The 15,591-nt window shown below is 36.1% G+C and overlaps 1 protein-coding gene across 1 annotated transcript in view; it reads right to left on the reverse strand.

Annotated features, from left to right (window-relative positions):
• The window catches only part of LOC131031518 (putative BPI/LBP family protein At1g04970), a 133,451-nt gene extending 118,710 nt beyond the window's left edge, over nt 1-14,741 (reverse strand). The window contains exon 1 of the mRNA XM_057962640.2: nt 14,170-14,741. Coding sequence (XP_057818623.1) covers nt 14,170-14,610 — 441 coding nt within the window. The 5' untranslated portion in view covers nt 14,611-14,741. The remainder of the gene's footprint in view (nt 1-14,169) is intronic.
• Nucleotides 14,742-15,591: the final 850 nt, after the last annotated feature.

Here is a 15,591-nt window from a genome sequence, read left to right on the forward strand (position 1 = left end):
AACCACGGTGGGATTTGTGACCCACAATATCAATTCACTGGCCATATGAAAGATATTACATAGCATGGGGGCCTACACATGCAGGAAGGCACAGTACCTAGAGCACACTGCTCAACACAAAAGAGTCACTAACTACAAACTTCTGCTAAGATAAAACAGTAATGGTGAACTCACAAAATGCATCTGCAATGCCTAAAAGAGTTTTGGTTATAGCTCGGCTCTGTACCGGTTCATAAACCCTAAACCCTTCTACCAGTATCTCCTTTCCTCCAAGAATGCTTTACAAACCATCTACTAATCATTGCATGATATAACATTCGCATACAAATGACCTATATACATATCCTTCACATTACACAATTATTCTACCTTGTCATATATCAAAATGACCTAACAGAATGACTTATATACCCTTTACAAACAATATGCCTTATGTCGGCTTACACTACAAAAGATATTCAATGTCGACCCTATAAAATAATTACAAAATGATTTTACAAATAAAACCTTTCGGATCCCAGACCGATATCGACTTCACTGAAGTGTTGGATGCCAGTGCCGATGTCGGTGAATGCCTCCAAATGTCGATATCTGCTGGTATAAGCCTTCTATAGAATCTTGTTGCCATCAATGACAACATATGAATCCAATGAGTGTCAATTGCCAACAAACATATACCACCTCTACTAAAAAGGAGTCAATCTTAAAGACTAACAACTCCATGGTCTCTCTAGTCAGGTCACTGTTGTGACGTTTTCACACATCGCCCCATTGCAAATGGGGACCCTTGCTTTTTTGCTTTTTAGGGTTTGTTTTTTTTTAGGTCTTTTAGGGTTTTGTTAGTTAGTCTTTGCATTTTGAGTGATGTGGGGGAGATCAATAGGATAGCAGGTCTTGCTGGAGTGAAGTCCTAATCCTAAAATTTGGCTAAGTCTGGAATGTCCTGATCCTGAAATTTGACTAAGTCTAGAAACTGAAAAACCTCAAAAAACTAGATTTTGCAATATAACTCCTGGAGGTCTGAAACCACTCTCAAACATCCTGAAAGTATATATGGAATATAACTTAAAGTATAAGAAAGAAGAAACATAGAAGGCAATGTCACTTATACTTAAATGTTAAATTCCATAAAAATTATCTTGATAGAGAGTTCAAAAAGTCAAATTTCGCTCCTGTCCTTCACTGAAGATCCAGAGCGAAAAGCGCTCCTGTCCCTCACCAAGGGTCCAGAGCGAAAAAGCTTAGTGGAGTCATTCCTGACCTTGTTTGGACAAATTGAGACATCAAAGGCATAAATGAGCTCATAAAGGCCAGGGCGCCCCTGTCCCTCTCCAAGGGACCAGAGCGATTTTCCCTCAAGACAAGTTTTTGGCAAAAGGAAGGCAAGTTTCGCGTTTGAGGTGGGTGAAGGAAGACGCAATCGATCCGTTGAAGATAACTTTCGAAGCTAGCAAAACACAAGTGAGCTTATAAATGCAAAATCGCTCCTGTCCCTCTCCCAGGGACCAGGGCGAAAAACACATTAGCTAACCTTCCTCTCCAAATTCGGACGAATCCAAGTCAAGACGCAAGGTCAAAATGATGTTTAAAAGGTTTCACGGAGGAATGAAGTAATAAAGGCCATCAAGTTGATGAAAAATGGCTAGGGCGCTCTTGTCCCTCACCAAGGGACCTGAGCGAAATTTTCAAAATACTTAATTACCTAGCATTGTGAAATACTATTTCTTGCTTCCAGGACTCAAGATGAAGGGGGGAATGATATTCTACATCGAGAAAGTGATTCAAGGTTGATACAATTAAGAATTTGTGCAATAAACTAAAAGGCGCTCCTGTCCTTCAGTCAAGGACCAAGGCGATATTCATTAAAACAATCATTTCCTTCCAAGACCACGCCAAGGCAAGGTTGTGCAAAGTCAGAAATGCCTTTAAGAAGATGGTGAACAAAGAAATTACCCCAAGAATCAATAATCTTAGGCTCAAATACAAAAATCGCTCCTGTCCTTCACTGGAGGACCAAGGCGAAAATCCTTAGAAGAGCTCGTTTTGTCTTGAGAGGGCGAATTGAACATGCATAGGACGAACAATAATGACCATTGCCTACCTCACAACTTGCATTGGCGATTGGAAAAGACAAAAACAAAGGGCAAAAGGCAAAATCGCTCATGTCCCTCACCAAGGGACCAAGGCGAAAATGGTTCTAAGGAGCATTCGTTCCAAAAATTGAATAGATCAAACACAAGATTTCAAGTAAAATGCCATTTTGGACGTCCAGGATGAAGTGTTGAACGTGAAAAACAAGAATTGCAAGGCTAAAGTGTAAGGGCGCTCCAGTCCCTCTCCCAGGGACCAGAGCGATCTTGTTGATGTCCATTATCTTGCCATGCCTAGGCGCCAAAATCATCTATGGCACATTAAATGCCAATTTCGATAAAAACTTGAAATATTTTTGAAATTAAATTGACATTTAATAAGTGTGCAAAACATTTAATAATTAATTTATGCCTTTAAAAAAATTGAAATTTTAATTATAAAGGCATTTAAAAGTAATTATTATTAATTTAAAAATAAAATTGGGGCGCTTGGGGTATTATTTAATGTTTTTATAAAGTCGGCCTCTTCTTTTATTAAATTTTTATTTTTTTGGCCTATTTTCATCAAGTCGGCCTATGGGAAGGTGAAATGGTGAGCACTCTATATATTCGGGGTGTGTTTTTCATTATTCAAATCATCCACTCATTGTTTCAAGTGCGATTTGGAGGAGCAAGGAAGGAGGTGCGAAATCTAGCTTGTGTGGAGCGAATTTCTACCAAGTGTGGAGACTAAGGAAGGCGAAATTCATCTTGAAGGCTATTGGAGAGGCGTATTTCTTGCTAGATTGGAGGATAATTTCTAGATTTTTGAAGACATTTGAAGGCGAATTTCCAGATCTTGAAGAAGCTAGTGGAAGATGGAGTTCTTTTCCAAGCTAAAGGAGGTGTATTTTATCCAAGGGAGAGCTTTGATCTACACTTTGCCTAGCAAAATTCATCTATTTTTACATCATTTTTTAGAATTAATTCCCAAGTGGAGGTATGGCGTAATCACCTTGGCACCATTTTTGAAGATTTAAATTTTGCTTTGAAAATCCTAAATTAGGAAATGATAACTCAAGATTTATCATGAAGTTTCCTAATTAAAATCTTGAATCTTCCTTTTAAAGTTTAATTTTTAGATTTCAAGATATATTACTAATTTTGAAATGTTGTGTAGGTATCAAGATGGCGACTCCCAAGCTCGAAAGATCTACAAGTCGGAAGACTCTCCTCAAGGAAAACCAAGCCAGATCAAGGACGGTCTCCTCCAAGAAGATCAAGCAAGGACTAACATCATCAAGGGCGACCTCCTCCAGTCTAGCATCGACAAGGACGACCTTCTTCGATCAAACGTCATCAAGGGCGACTTCTCCAATCCAGTATTCCAAGGCGAGGTACATCAATCATCCTGCACATCAAGGACACAAGAAGTTAGAACAAGGGTTCGTTGAAGAAGTAGATAGTTCCAGATGAATTAATTAAAGCTAGCTTCTCAACAACATCAAGTTGAATATTTACCAAGTTACAAGTGTCAGACGAGGTGGCATCCTAGTCATCACTTCTCCAGTCAGTGTGGTCCACCTCAGCATGTCCAGATTCAATGTACCTAACTCATGGAAGGTGGCACAAACTCCGATGTACCTACCCCGGCTATCCATTGGTGGAATTTTCTAGAGAGGACGTGTCCAAGCAATACAATTTTATCATTGGTCAAGCATTAAATGTTATGTAAAGGTTGTAACAAACCCTAATTAGGGTTTTCATTGTTGAATCTTGGCCATTGATCTCAAATTGATCTTAGCCATCGAATTGTATTGTGGGCACTATATAAACCCTGACTCTTCATTTTGTAAAGGCAAGAGTTAAAAATATAGTTGGAAGCAGTTAGAAGATAGATAGAGAGTAGTTAGCTAGTTGATAGAATAGCAATTAAAGTAGAGTAGAGAGAGAAGGCAAAGATTGTTGCCAAGATGTTGTTGTAAAAGACTTGTAACTTCATTGAAGAAATGGTGAAATTTATGGGTCGATTCGAAAATTTGCATGGTCTTTATACTTCTCATATTTGATTTCATGTTATTAGATGAGTGGAAGAAATGTGCTTGATTGATGGTGGAATTCGTATATCCATACTACTAGCAGTTTGTTGATTGCAAACTTGCCTTATGTAGTCAACTGGAATCATTCAGCTTAAGCTTAACTTCGATTGTGACTTCTTCATCGATATGCATCAACCTAATGGTGTCTATGCCTGCAGTGATAATTTGAACATCACAAAGCTTTCCTTCGAAGATCGCACTAGCCTTGTGGAGATGGTCCTGCGATGTCAAAACAAGACCTAGTTGGAATTTCATCAAAGATCAATCATTGCTCCTACATTCCTTAGTATTAGGATTAGATTCTTTCCTCACCCTCCTCTTTTTTCCTTTTTTTTTCAAATCTAAGCTAGTAAGAACCTATGTTCCAGCGAATGTTCAAAGATCAAAAGTTCAGGCATCGAATGTAAGTCCCCTTGTGATTCCAGCAAATCACATCATACCACAGAGAGCTTATCCACACGTAGAGACCCTACATACAAGAACCTTGAAGTCATCCCGATTGATCCTTTTTGCGACATCTTCAGCATTCGGAGGCTTTACTCAAGAGAGGATAAGGTACCCTTTAGGTATTTTATTCTGTGTTTGATAGTGTACAAAATACACGTCAACAGTCACGATGGTGTTTCTTGATCTGACCATCGGATAGGAGAGAGTTGTTTCATATCAATCCCTTTTTCCTTGTATACTAGATCCAGTATCTCTCTATCATCCCTGAGATCCTTAGGGAGATTGGTTTCTATGTTAAACTTCCTAATCTGAGGAACTGTCAATCTGTGATATCTTCTCTCCCGAGCCTCAAAGTTGTCCTACATATCTGCCCAGAAATCTTCCAAAGCTGGTTGGTGACTTGAATATGAGATAGGCATCATTTGCTTTAATTTACCCAACATGTCGTATCTGTCTCTTGCATAATCAAACTCCTTTAAGCTGAGGTCATGCAGCTCTTGTTCAGATGTCGTAGCTACTTGCATATTCTAACTTGTATAATATTCCAGTGAGATAGGGAATGTGACCCCAGTTTTATGTTTAAGGGTCAAAAGTAATTGCAATCCCACAATCTGCCTTGTGTACTCAAGAATGATTCTTTTTTGGCTGCAAAATTTGGGAAGGGGGAATGCGTTCCCAATGAATCCACTTACTCTAATGTAAGTAGAGCGTTGGTTTTGAAGGAACCAACAACCCCACTCTTTGATCATTTTCATACCCTTGTGTGAAATTATGTACCCTACATCACCTGACAATTTATTTATGACTACATATATGAATGCCTCATTTATTCTTTTAAGATGGAGCTTAGCATGTGTCATGGGTAATTGGGTGCAATACTCCCACACCTTCTTCTATCCTGGTTCTTCCCCCAATTTACCTTCTGTTTTCAAACCTGGATACCTTCTAGATCGTGCTACTATCCATATAATATAAGAAGTCATAAAGAACTTCTTTGTTTGCAATATTGTGGTCAACTAGTTATGGATGTTGTCAGAAACAATATGTGCCCAGTCAAAGTACTCTTTCCCTATCAAAATTGTATGTATATAGTGAAACATCCATAAATGGTGATGCTTGCAATCTAGCTTACCAAATGCACGACTCAACATAATTATTATATCTTTCGATGCTTCCTTGAAGTTGGCCCTTAGGATTTTTGTTGCTTTGAGTCCTATCTTTATGGGTTCTTCTAGCCAAGCCTCATTGATGTTGTGCTTATAATTTGAGGCATTCTTCTTAAATATGGAGGTTGCCTCCTCTTATGTGGTTTGGTGTACCTCATCCCTCTTAGGAATGTTGAATGTCATACCAATCATTTCGGGAGAGAGATGTATTATTACATTACTAGTTTCATCTACACACTTTATGGTCTCCTGATTATAATATTGAGCTATTGTGAGGATCAATTCAGGAGATTGGATAGCTTGTGGGAAGATTGTGCCTTCAATCAGCCCGAATCTCTTGATTCGTCTGTATGGTACATCCAAGTCAGTTTGAGCTACTTGCTTTCTAATGTCCTCTATCTCAATAAGACCTACTTCAATATCGATCACCCATGGTATCTCATTATCTAGCTTGGATACCAAGGTTTGACCCTGGTACTGGTACTTCATTGTGGGTGGGTTTTTCTCCAACTCTATCTCTTATCTGGTCTTCTTTCGATTGGATGTAAATGGTTCGATAGGCCTGCTTCAACCTGCAACAAAAGATAATTAATCAGCTAAAAGATATTTGACAAGGTATGAGAGACTTTGGAACTTTGGGGTTATGGGGTTCCGAGGTCTAAAAATAACCCATTACAAGTGCTTTTGGGATCTCGAGGTCTCAAAAGAGCTTATTACAGTCGATTTCGGGATCCTGGGGTTCTGGGGTCCCAAAGCTTCAAATACAGGAACAAGAACTTGTTTCGAGGTTCCGAAACCCCGAAATCATAAACACAACACAAGGATTAACTTTGGAACTCCAGGGTTCCAAGATAGGGAGGAACTATTCAAAAGATTGGTTTCGGGACTCCAGGAACGCGAAGTTCTGAAGCGCTCAAAGGGAAGTTCTTAGGGTGGTCTACAGGATTTCGGGGTTCTGAGATCCCAAAGGAGTTTAACTTGGAAGCATAAGAGGCTTTGGGATTCCGAGGTTCCAGAATTTTGAAGGATTTCAAACTCGACTAGGAGGGCACTTCGAAACTTCGGGAACCCGGACTTCCAAAGTGGGGTAAAAGGAAGTTTTGGGATTCTGGGAACCCAAGATCCTGGAACTTAGAAATAAGGCCGAAAATCCTAAAGATTGATCAAAATCGATTTTATTGAAAGCATGAAATCTAAACTAAACCCTAAACTAAGAAAGCAGGAAACACAAAAAACGAAAAAGAAAACAAGAAGAGGAAGACAATAGCCTACCTGGAAAAGGAAGGACAACGAAAAACGTGCAACACAGGAAGCAAGATTGTCGAAGGAGAGTAGAGAAATTCGAAATAACTGAGTGCACAAATGAGCAGAAATGACTCGTTTAACACTATTTATACCCCCCCTCGGGGACCGTAGAACCCCTTTAATGCAAACAACCTCGAGGTTTAAGGATTCTAAAACTCTGAAGTCCAACAAACAAAACATAGAGAAGCTCAGAATTCCAGTGTTCCAAGATCCCAAGGCTTTGGAAAACAAGTAGAACACCACCTCGAGAATCCGAGGTTCTGAAGCGAGGCACAAAACAAAAAGAAGCCGAGATTTCGAGATTCTGAATCCTAGGGCTCAAAACCGAAAACAAATGAATAGGCTTCGAGATTCTGGAATTCTGAAGTCTGAAAAACAAACAAAACATGAAGAACCCAGGAACTCGAACAACCGAGATCTCAAGACTTCAGAACAAGGAACAAAGCAAGCCCAACAAGACTTCGAGATTTCAGGGTTTCGAAATTTCGAGGTCTTGAGAAACAAAACAAAAACAAAATGAGGCTTTCGGATTTCGAGATCCCGAAATCCCGAAGCTGGACAAAGAAAAGAAGGAAACAAAGAGCCACCCCAGGGTTTCGAAAACCCGAAATCCCGAAGGAACTGACTAAAAGAAAAAAGAAAAAGGAAAGAAGAAAAACAAAAAAGGGGACCCACATTTTCAAGACAAAGAAAATGATGGGGCTAGATATGCAGGGCATAACAGTAACCTAGCTCTTAAGTTCTATACTCATTTGATACACCTTGAAGTGATGCTTTATGTATTAAGCTTAGGTCTTCATTGTCTATTTATGATATTGTACCTTGTGATGCTATTCTTTCTACATGTTACAACAGTCTTATTTTTGTACCCTTAGATTCAGCTATTTTGATGATATAATTTGTGAGGAGTAGTAGTATCTATCTAAGCTACCTTTCTACACACATGATGATATCGTTTCTTATGATAATAGTTCTTTAACATTTCACATTGATTCTTTGGTTGTTTATGATGAATTATTAATTTATACGTTTCATGATTATTCTCCTCGTGTATGGATTCTTCTCCATGTGATTCTCTTGCTACATCTTTGTTTAAGGATTCTAATATTGTGCTTGTTGATTTGGGACCACCACCTATATATGATGACTATCCTAGTGATATGCTTTATGATTATACATTTCTCCTACAATTAATGTTGTGCCTCTGTGTTCATGCTTGTTCTTTATCATTTCATGGTGCAATTGATGACTCTTTGATTCATGATGCTCCTCTTAGTGGTAAACATTAGTTATTATGTAGTGATAATGTGGTTGATCTTTCTCCTACGCATGTTATTTGTGATATTGGGTTAGCTACATCTCAAGCATTAGCTCTAACTTCTATGCATACATCTAGGGTTTATAATTTATATGACAATCTTAAATTAAATGATGGTGATGTGTATTTCTCTTCTATTTGTGATTTAACTAATAAAGAGATTCATCCTACTCATTTTATTGAAGATGTTTTATTTGATGTTGCAAATGATGATCATAATGTAAGTTGTTGAAAAGGTTTCTATATCTCTTAATGTTTTTGATACTATTCTTTGTGGTGCTCATGTTATTAGAGATTTATGAATTGAAAGTTTGTGCAGTGCTAGAAATGGTTACCATAGAAATACCAATAAATATTTTCAAAAGCTTTTCCATATTTATAATTCTCAGCCATTATGCCAAGCTTTTAATTCATACATGTAGAGAAACTTTGATTGATGGAACTCTATTATGGCATAATTTATATAGTGGTTCTTATGATTCATCTATGGGTCATAGATTTTTTTAGCAAACATCTCATTTATAATCATCATGAGTGTGTGTAGGATCCTACTAATCTTTTAGCATCAAATGAGTCTCATGTGGTTTCATACAGACCCTACAATTCAAGACGAGAAACACATTCACATTAAGTTTCATATTTTATTAACAATAAATGAGTAAACCGCCCTACCACAATTAAGGCATCAAAGGAAGTTCACTAGATTGGTGAATTCTCCACATTGGATTTTGAACCAATAGTTTGCAAGCATGACCTATAAAGATGACTCCTATTAAGCTCATTGGTCCAACAAGACCTATGGAAAAGAATCATACACCTTATTATTTATGTACCTTTTTATCAAATGAGTGCACATACCATGAGTACATGTATGACACTCAAGACCAAAATTCAAGGTTGACATGATAGTGGTACAAGTTGATGACATTAATGGTTATGCACCATTATCCTTCACAACTTATTATGATAGAAACAAATCTTCTAAGGATAATAACAAGGCATCCACATCTACCACATCATATGACACACGCCATTAAGATCAAGACAAATCTGACATCCAAGTGCAAATTAATGGAAGTGGAGTTGCTATGGGAAAAGGTTGCATTGGGAAAATTTATTCAAGTGATATATCTTGCAGTTTTGTGTGTTCTAGATTTCTTTGTATTGTTGATTTACATGTTATCTTATGTTGTATGATTTCAACTTGATTTCGCCACCTTGGGTACAAGGCGGTTGATTCCTTTTGTTGTCCTAATTGGGACAAAAGGGAGAAAAAACTATCTTTCATCTTCCACAAACAATAAGGTAAGTACATTAGGTATGTATCTTTCTTTCTTTATGGTTTTTATCCCAATTTTTTCATGCTCAAGTATCAAATGCTTATGGTCCATGCTCATTTTATCATGCTTACAATTCATTTTTATATGCAGTGTAATGTTTCATTTTCATGCAGTCCTTCTCTCTCCTTGATTTTTGTATACAATTGAAGGCATATATGCAAAATCAAGAGAGACATTATTTCTAATTGTTCTTGTTTATAGATTGTAGAAGGACTCTAGATCGTTTCTCTAGCCATTGTGTATCTAGTTGTGTTTGGTTTTCACCCTTTTCTACTCAAGTATGCTTGCTCGTGTACATTTGCATTCGCACCCAAGTGGGAGAAAAATGTAAGGGTGAATACATTGCACATTTACCCTTTGTTTTATGCTCAATTGTGTAGGTATTCTAAGTACTTGCCATAGTATATGATTTTGACAACTTTGGTACTTTACTAAAGGATTTTTTCAATTGATCGTAAAAAATAAAAATAAAACAATCACAAGCATTTGTCAACCCTCAAATTATTTCTTCCCCTCCTAGTTTTAAATGTGAGCTTGCATATTTGACCCAATTTGTTTTTCCACCCACATATTTGAACCACATGTTTGAATTCCAAATACTGAATTTCTCACCAAGTCCAAGTTGAAACCTTTTCAACTTGTCATTATGTGTCGAATCCCACAATAAAATTGTCAAATTGTGTATCTATGTCAAGCATAAGAGGACGTCACTCCTTAGGGAATTTCTCATCCATTATTCATATGTTATCCATCTATCATCCAAGTTTATGAATGAATCTTTATCCATTTGACTCACTCTCAAAATCATCTAACACTTATCATATGTAGCATTATGCTTCATCACCATACTATGATTACATTACATGTTTGCCAAACAAATTTCAAAACCTTAGCTTCAAACTAGATCTTTGCATCACCCTTTTGAATTGTATTCTCAATTTCAAGTTCCAAATTGTCCTCATTATGAAAGTAAATAATACATTTGTTGCCTATTGTCTTCCTCATTTTTATAAAAAATGATGAATCAAATTGAGAGCTTGTCATAAGGAGAATATCCATGCTTAGTAACCTTCCAAAGTTGTTTGTCAACAATGTCACTATTGCACTATAGGTCCAAACATCAAGGTGACTCTTTGTTTTAAGGTATAGAAGGTTTATAAGGTAGAGGCTTATTTCTATGGTCAAAGTTTGTGTTCATGTCTCACATTAAAATTTACAAACACATATATCACATTTGCAAGCATAGACTCAACCTATGATTACAAATAGTTCCAAAGCATTCAAAATCTAGTCATCACATTTTGTTTATCTTAGACTTAATATCAAACATCTATCACAATGTTTTCATCTAAAACTTTGAGGCACACATTTAGCATTTGTTAAATTCATTCTATTTTCATATCTAACTAGATACATATTTGTAGTTTGTACTCTTTTTATCTAGGGTGAATTATATATTACTTAATTGCATTAATTTACCTTAGCTTATTTATAGTATAGTCACTCAAGGACTCTAGCTCCTAGGATCACCTGAAAAAACTAAAATAACCTTCTAAAAGAGAGAAAAACAAGAGCATAAATTTGCAACAATGGCAAAATATAATAGATCAATATATTCAATTAAATGAATATACAATGTATGCAATACAAAATGTGCATTTGGGACCTTGTTTATATAGACAAGGTTGAAAGATAGGACAGAGTAAGATGATGACAAGTGTATTAATCCTATGTCATGTGACAACTAGGGGATAAGATCATATGATTAGAAGAGACTTCTAGAAATATTCCTAACTCGCTACAAGTGGATGGGGTTCTTACAACAATTCCAACTTGTAATTAAATACAAGTTTGGTGTAACCAAAAAAGTGATTGGCATGCTCTCTAGACTGCCTCTTCTTTCAATGATAAACACACTTTCCATGTTGGAACCCTTTACAAATGAAGCGTATGTTAAAGATTATAAACATGATGTTAATTTCATTGAGGTATATTACACAACAAAAAGTGGTGGTGGTTGGCTTAAATCCAACTCTTGACTACTACCCCAAGGATGGGGTTCTATACAAAGTGAATAAGCTTTGTGTCCCAAAAGAGAGAAGGATTTTGTTCATATAAGAGGGGCATAGATCACATGTTGCAAGGCATTTTAGAAAGACAAAGATAGTTGTCAATTTCAATGGTATGCATATGAACCATACATTGAAGTGGATATTTCCAAATTTTTTAGGAGTTGCATTTACTTTGTAGTACAAGTAAGCCAAGCAATAAGAAGCCTGGACTATATGAACTATTTTTCATGCCTACAAAGCCATGGGAGAGCATCCCAATTGACTTTGTTGGTGTCATCCTAATGAAAAAATAAATGCATGATTACCTACTTGTTCTAGTAAACTCTTTAAGCAATATGTGCATCTTGATTGCTTGTAAGAAGACACTTATCAAGAGAAAAACAAATGAAATCAAGGATGTATGCATACATTTTGAGCTTCTAGAGAACATCACCTCAAATAGGGATACTCACTTCTTTGGCAAATTTTGGTGCACCCTTTGGGAAATAATAGATCAAAATTGACAAAGTCTTCCACCTTCCATCCCAAACATATGGGCAAGCATAGGTTGTAAATAGAGTTTTGGTGTAGATTATTTGTGGGTATAATCAAAGGTTTCTAAAAGGATGGCATGAGCACTTGTCTTACATTCAGCACTCCTACAACATGATAGCCCATATTTCAACCAAAATTTCTCTTTTTGAAGCATGTTTTGGCTTTTTCCCACCTAGTCTATTGCATGTTTGCCTGGGATAGTCAAATGATGAGATGGAAACTAGTGATTTGAAGTAAGAAAGGACTAAGAAATTCATTGATAAGATAGGCCAATTAAACTTCATTTCTAACAAAAACATAGAGAGTCTCAAGCAAGATATAAACTCTATCATGATCAAAGTAGGGTGGAGTACAAGTTCCAAGTTGGCAAAAGGATGTGGGTGTATATAAGCAAGGAAAGACTTCAACAATGGTTTGTTTTAGATCCTAGAACAAGTGAAATAAAATATTTTTTAGTTCAACCTACCCACATATATGAAAATATACTCAATTATCAACATGGAGAAGTTGTGTTTGTTTGAGCTCTCAATGCTTGATGAGGAAGAGAATGTCATGTTACCTTCATTGGATTATTTGACATAAAGTATAAATAAGAGTTAAAGGATAATGTTGCTCTAGACAAGAAGATAAGGAGAACAAGGCATGGTGAACATGAGACATGACTAATTAGACATTTAAGGTCAAATTTCAAGCAAAGAAAAATGGATTCATAAAGAGGATGCATGGAAGAGATGCCTACATTTGATAATCCCTTGAGCTTTGGGGGACTAAAGCCATTAAATGGGGGAGGCATGATCTAAAAATTACGTCAAACTAAGCTAGACCAATGAGGTCAATGAGAACAACTTTAGTTGAGAAAGTGCCCAATGACTTGGAATAAAAAACTTCATAAAACCATTTTTATTCATCTACCCTAGCTCATGACTATTTAGGTACAAATGCCACTATATTTTTTTAAAAAGCTTTGATTCCATTGATTTAGTTATGGGTATTTTATATATCCATTTTGTTTGATGTGTTTTTTAAATAATTGAAAGGAATTGGAAGGTTAGTCCAACGACTCAAAGCTTAGCTCATAGACGAGGCGAACCCCCTTATAACCTCTTGAGATACCAACCTACACTATCGACCATCAATTTAGTGAAGGCAGAAAGAAACCAAAGCCCTTAACCAACTACACCACCTTTTCAAACTCCATCTGATCTGATGTAGTTATAAGACAATTTATTAACATTTTTTACTAAGTAGGATAGATTTGTCTCTATCTACCTAAAATTTCGGACTCATAAGCAAACTTCGCTCACTCAAAGGCGAATGATTATTCCATTGCTAAAAAGTTAATTACATGAACAAGGGCGGAGCTCCCTAGATTACCAAGAGAGAAAGGCCGAAGCAATTTATAGGGGAAAATCAGAGACTCGAAGATATCCTATGCGCGGAAATGGCCGAGATAGTCTTATACTTGTATTTTGACAATTGAATATTCCGAAACAAATTCCAATTGCTTTGTAAGTCTCTGAACACCCCAGGTTCAATTATACTTGTATTTTGACAATTGAATATTCCGAAACAAATTCCAATTGCTTTGTAAGTCTCTGAACACCCCAGGTTCAATTCTTGGGAGCTACAGGGCATTCAGGTTTCTTAAACAAGTGGAGAGAGAGAGTGACAGAGAGAAAGCTCTGCTGTAAAGACTGTTATTAGGGTTCAGATTATTTCGAGGACAAATATTTCGGAAATAAAAACGAAAGCAGACAGTAACATTTGCAAAATAATCCAATCAAAACCTAAAATTAACGGAAGCAAAGACAGCCCGTACCTGGACAAAAGCCCGCCCTTTATCAGAAACAGTAATGGGAATTAGTCCAGTTTTGTAAGAATACTTCCACTTCATGCTCAGATTCACCTGCACTTGAGAAGCTATTATACTGATTCCTGTTTTCCCCAATATAATTTTGGAGGCAGGCACGCTGATGTTAGCAATTCTAGCATCGTATAGTTTGGCTTTGAGGTCGAGAATATAGCGAATTTTCACGGTCTTTTGCATATCTGGTATGCGCAAAGGAACTAAAGACTGGAGAGCCTGATCAACCAGCAGGTCTCTCGCATAGTTAAGGCCCTTTTCTGAGATAGTAACCCCTATAAAACCTTCCTCCTCAGATAAATTTAAGGATCCGTCTGAAATTCGCGGGCGGCACTCATAAAGATTTACTGCAAATAAAAGGATCAATGTTACAAGAAATGGTTGCAGCAAATCCATGGCTGTCTTCTTGTTGAATCCTTCATAGAATTTACTGTGGCAAGCGCGGTTTCATGATTTAGGGGCAGTGAAAGAGAGTGATCGGAAAAATTGGGTTTATTAGACGGACAGGTGGCTTACCAGGCCTACTTATAAACACATGACTGGCCATTCTCCTTGCTTTATACAACATCCTCCTTGGCATTTCGTGTGACGTGGCATAAGGGTCGTATCGTTAGGTTAACTGGTGTTTTAATGATTCTTTTTTAAGTATCTGCTAAACTTTTTAATGTGATAATGATGTTTGTATTTTCTTTGATAATGCTATCCATCAAGGTTCACATATAAGGTTCACATATAGACTTGTGTGCTCTCCCATCACATAACAAAATAATTATATAATTTTGTGAATGATATAAATCTATTGAAATATAAAATAATTTTAAAAAATTAATCATTAAATTTTTTAAATTATATTATTTATAAACTAATAAATTAAAGAAAATCTTGAATTTCAAATTATTGTTCTTAAAAAATATTTGTTTCTTTTTATTAACTTTTTTAAAACAATAATATTCTTTATATACATTGAAAGAAGAAAGAGAACCTTACATTTATTGTTCTTAAATAACATTTATTTCTTTATCCCAATTGAAAAGTACAAAACTTGTTTTTCTCTCATTTTCTTTCACATTTGTATTTATATATATTAAAGAAGCATATTGGAAATAATGTACACCATTATAATTTTTATATTATTAAACTACAAATTAAATTCAACTTATTTTTCACATCTCACATGTCATAATCATTTAATCAAGTCTAGCATAGTATTCACATAAGTAATTTAGCATATTTTCACTTTATTTTGTTGAAATTTTGGATGGATAGATGATTCCTTACCTCATCATTTTAAAGATAATTTAACTTTTGATTACTTAGAATAAAAATTTATAATATAAATGTCACTTTTAAATATTTTGAAGTATAGTATAATAATAT

This window comes from Cryptomeria japonica, chromosome 10 (genome assembly GCF_030272615.1).
Source record: "Cryptomeria japonica chromosome 10, Sugi_1.0, whole genome shotgun sequence".
NCBI lineage: Eukaryota > Viridiplantae > Streptophyta > Pinopsida > Cupressales > Cupressaceae > Cryptomeria > Cryptomeria japonica.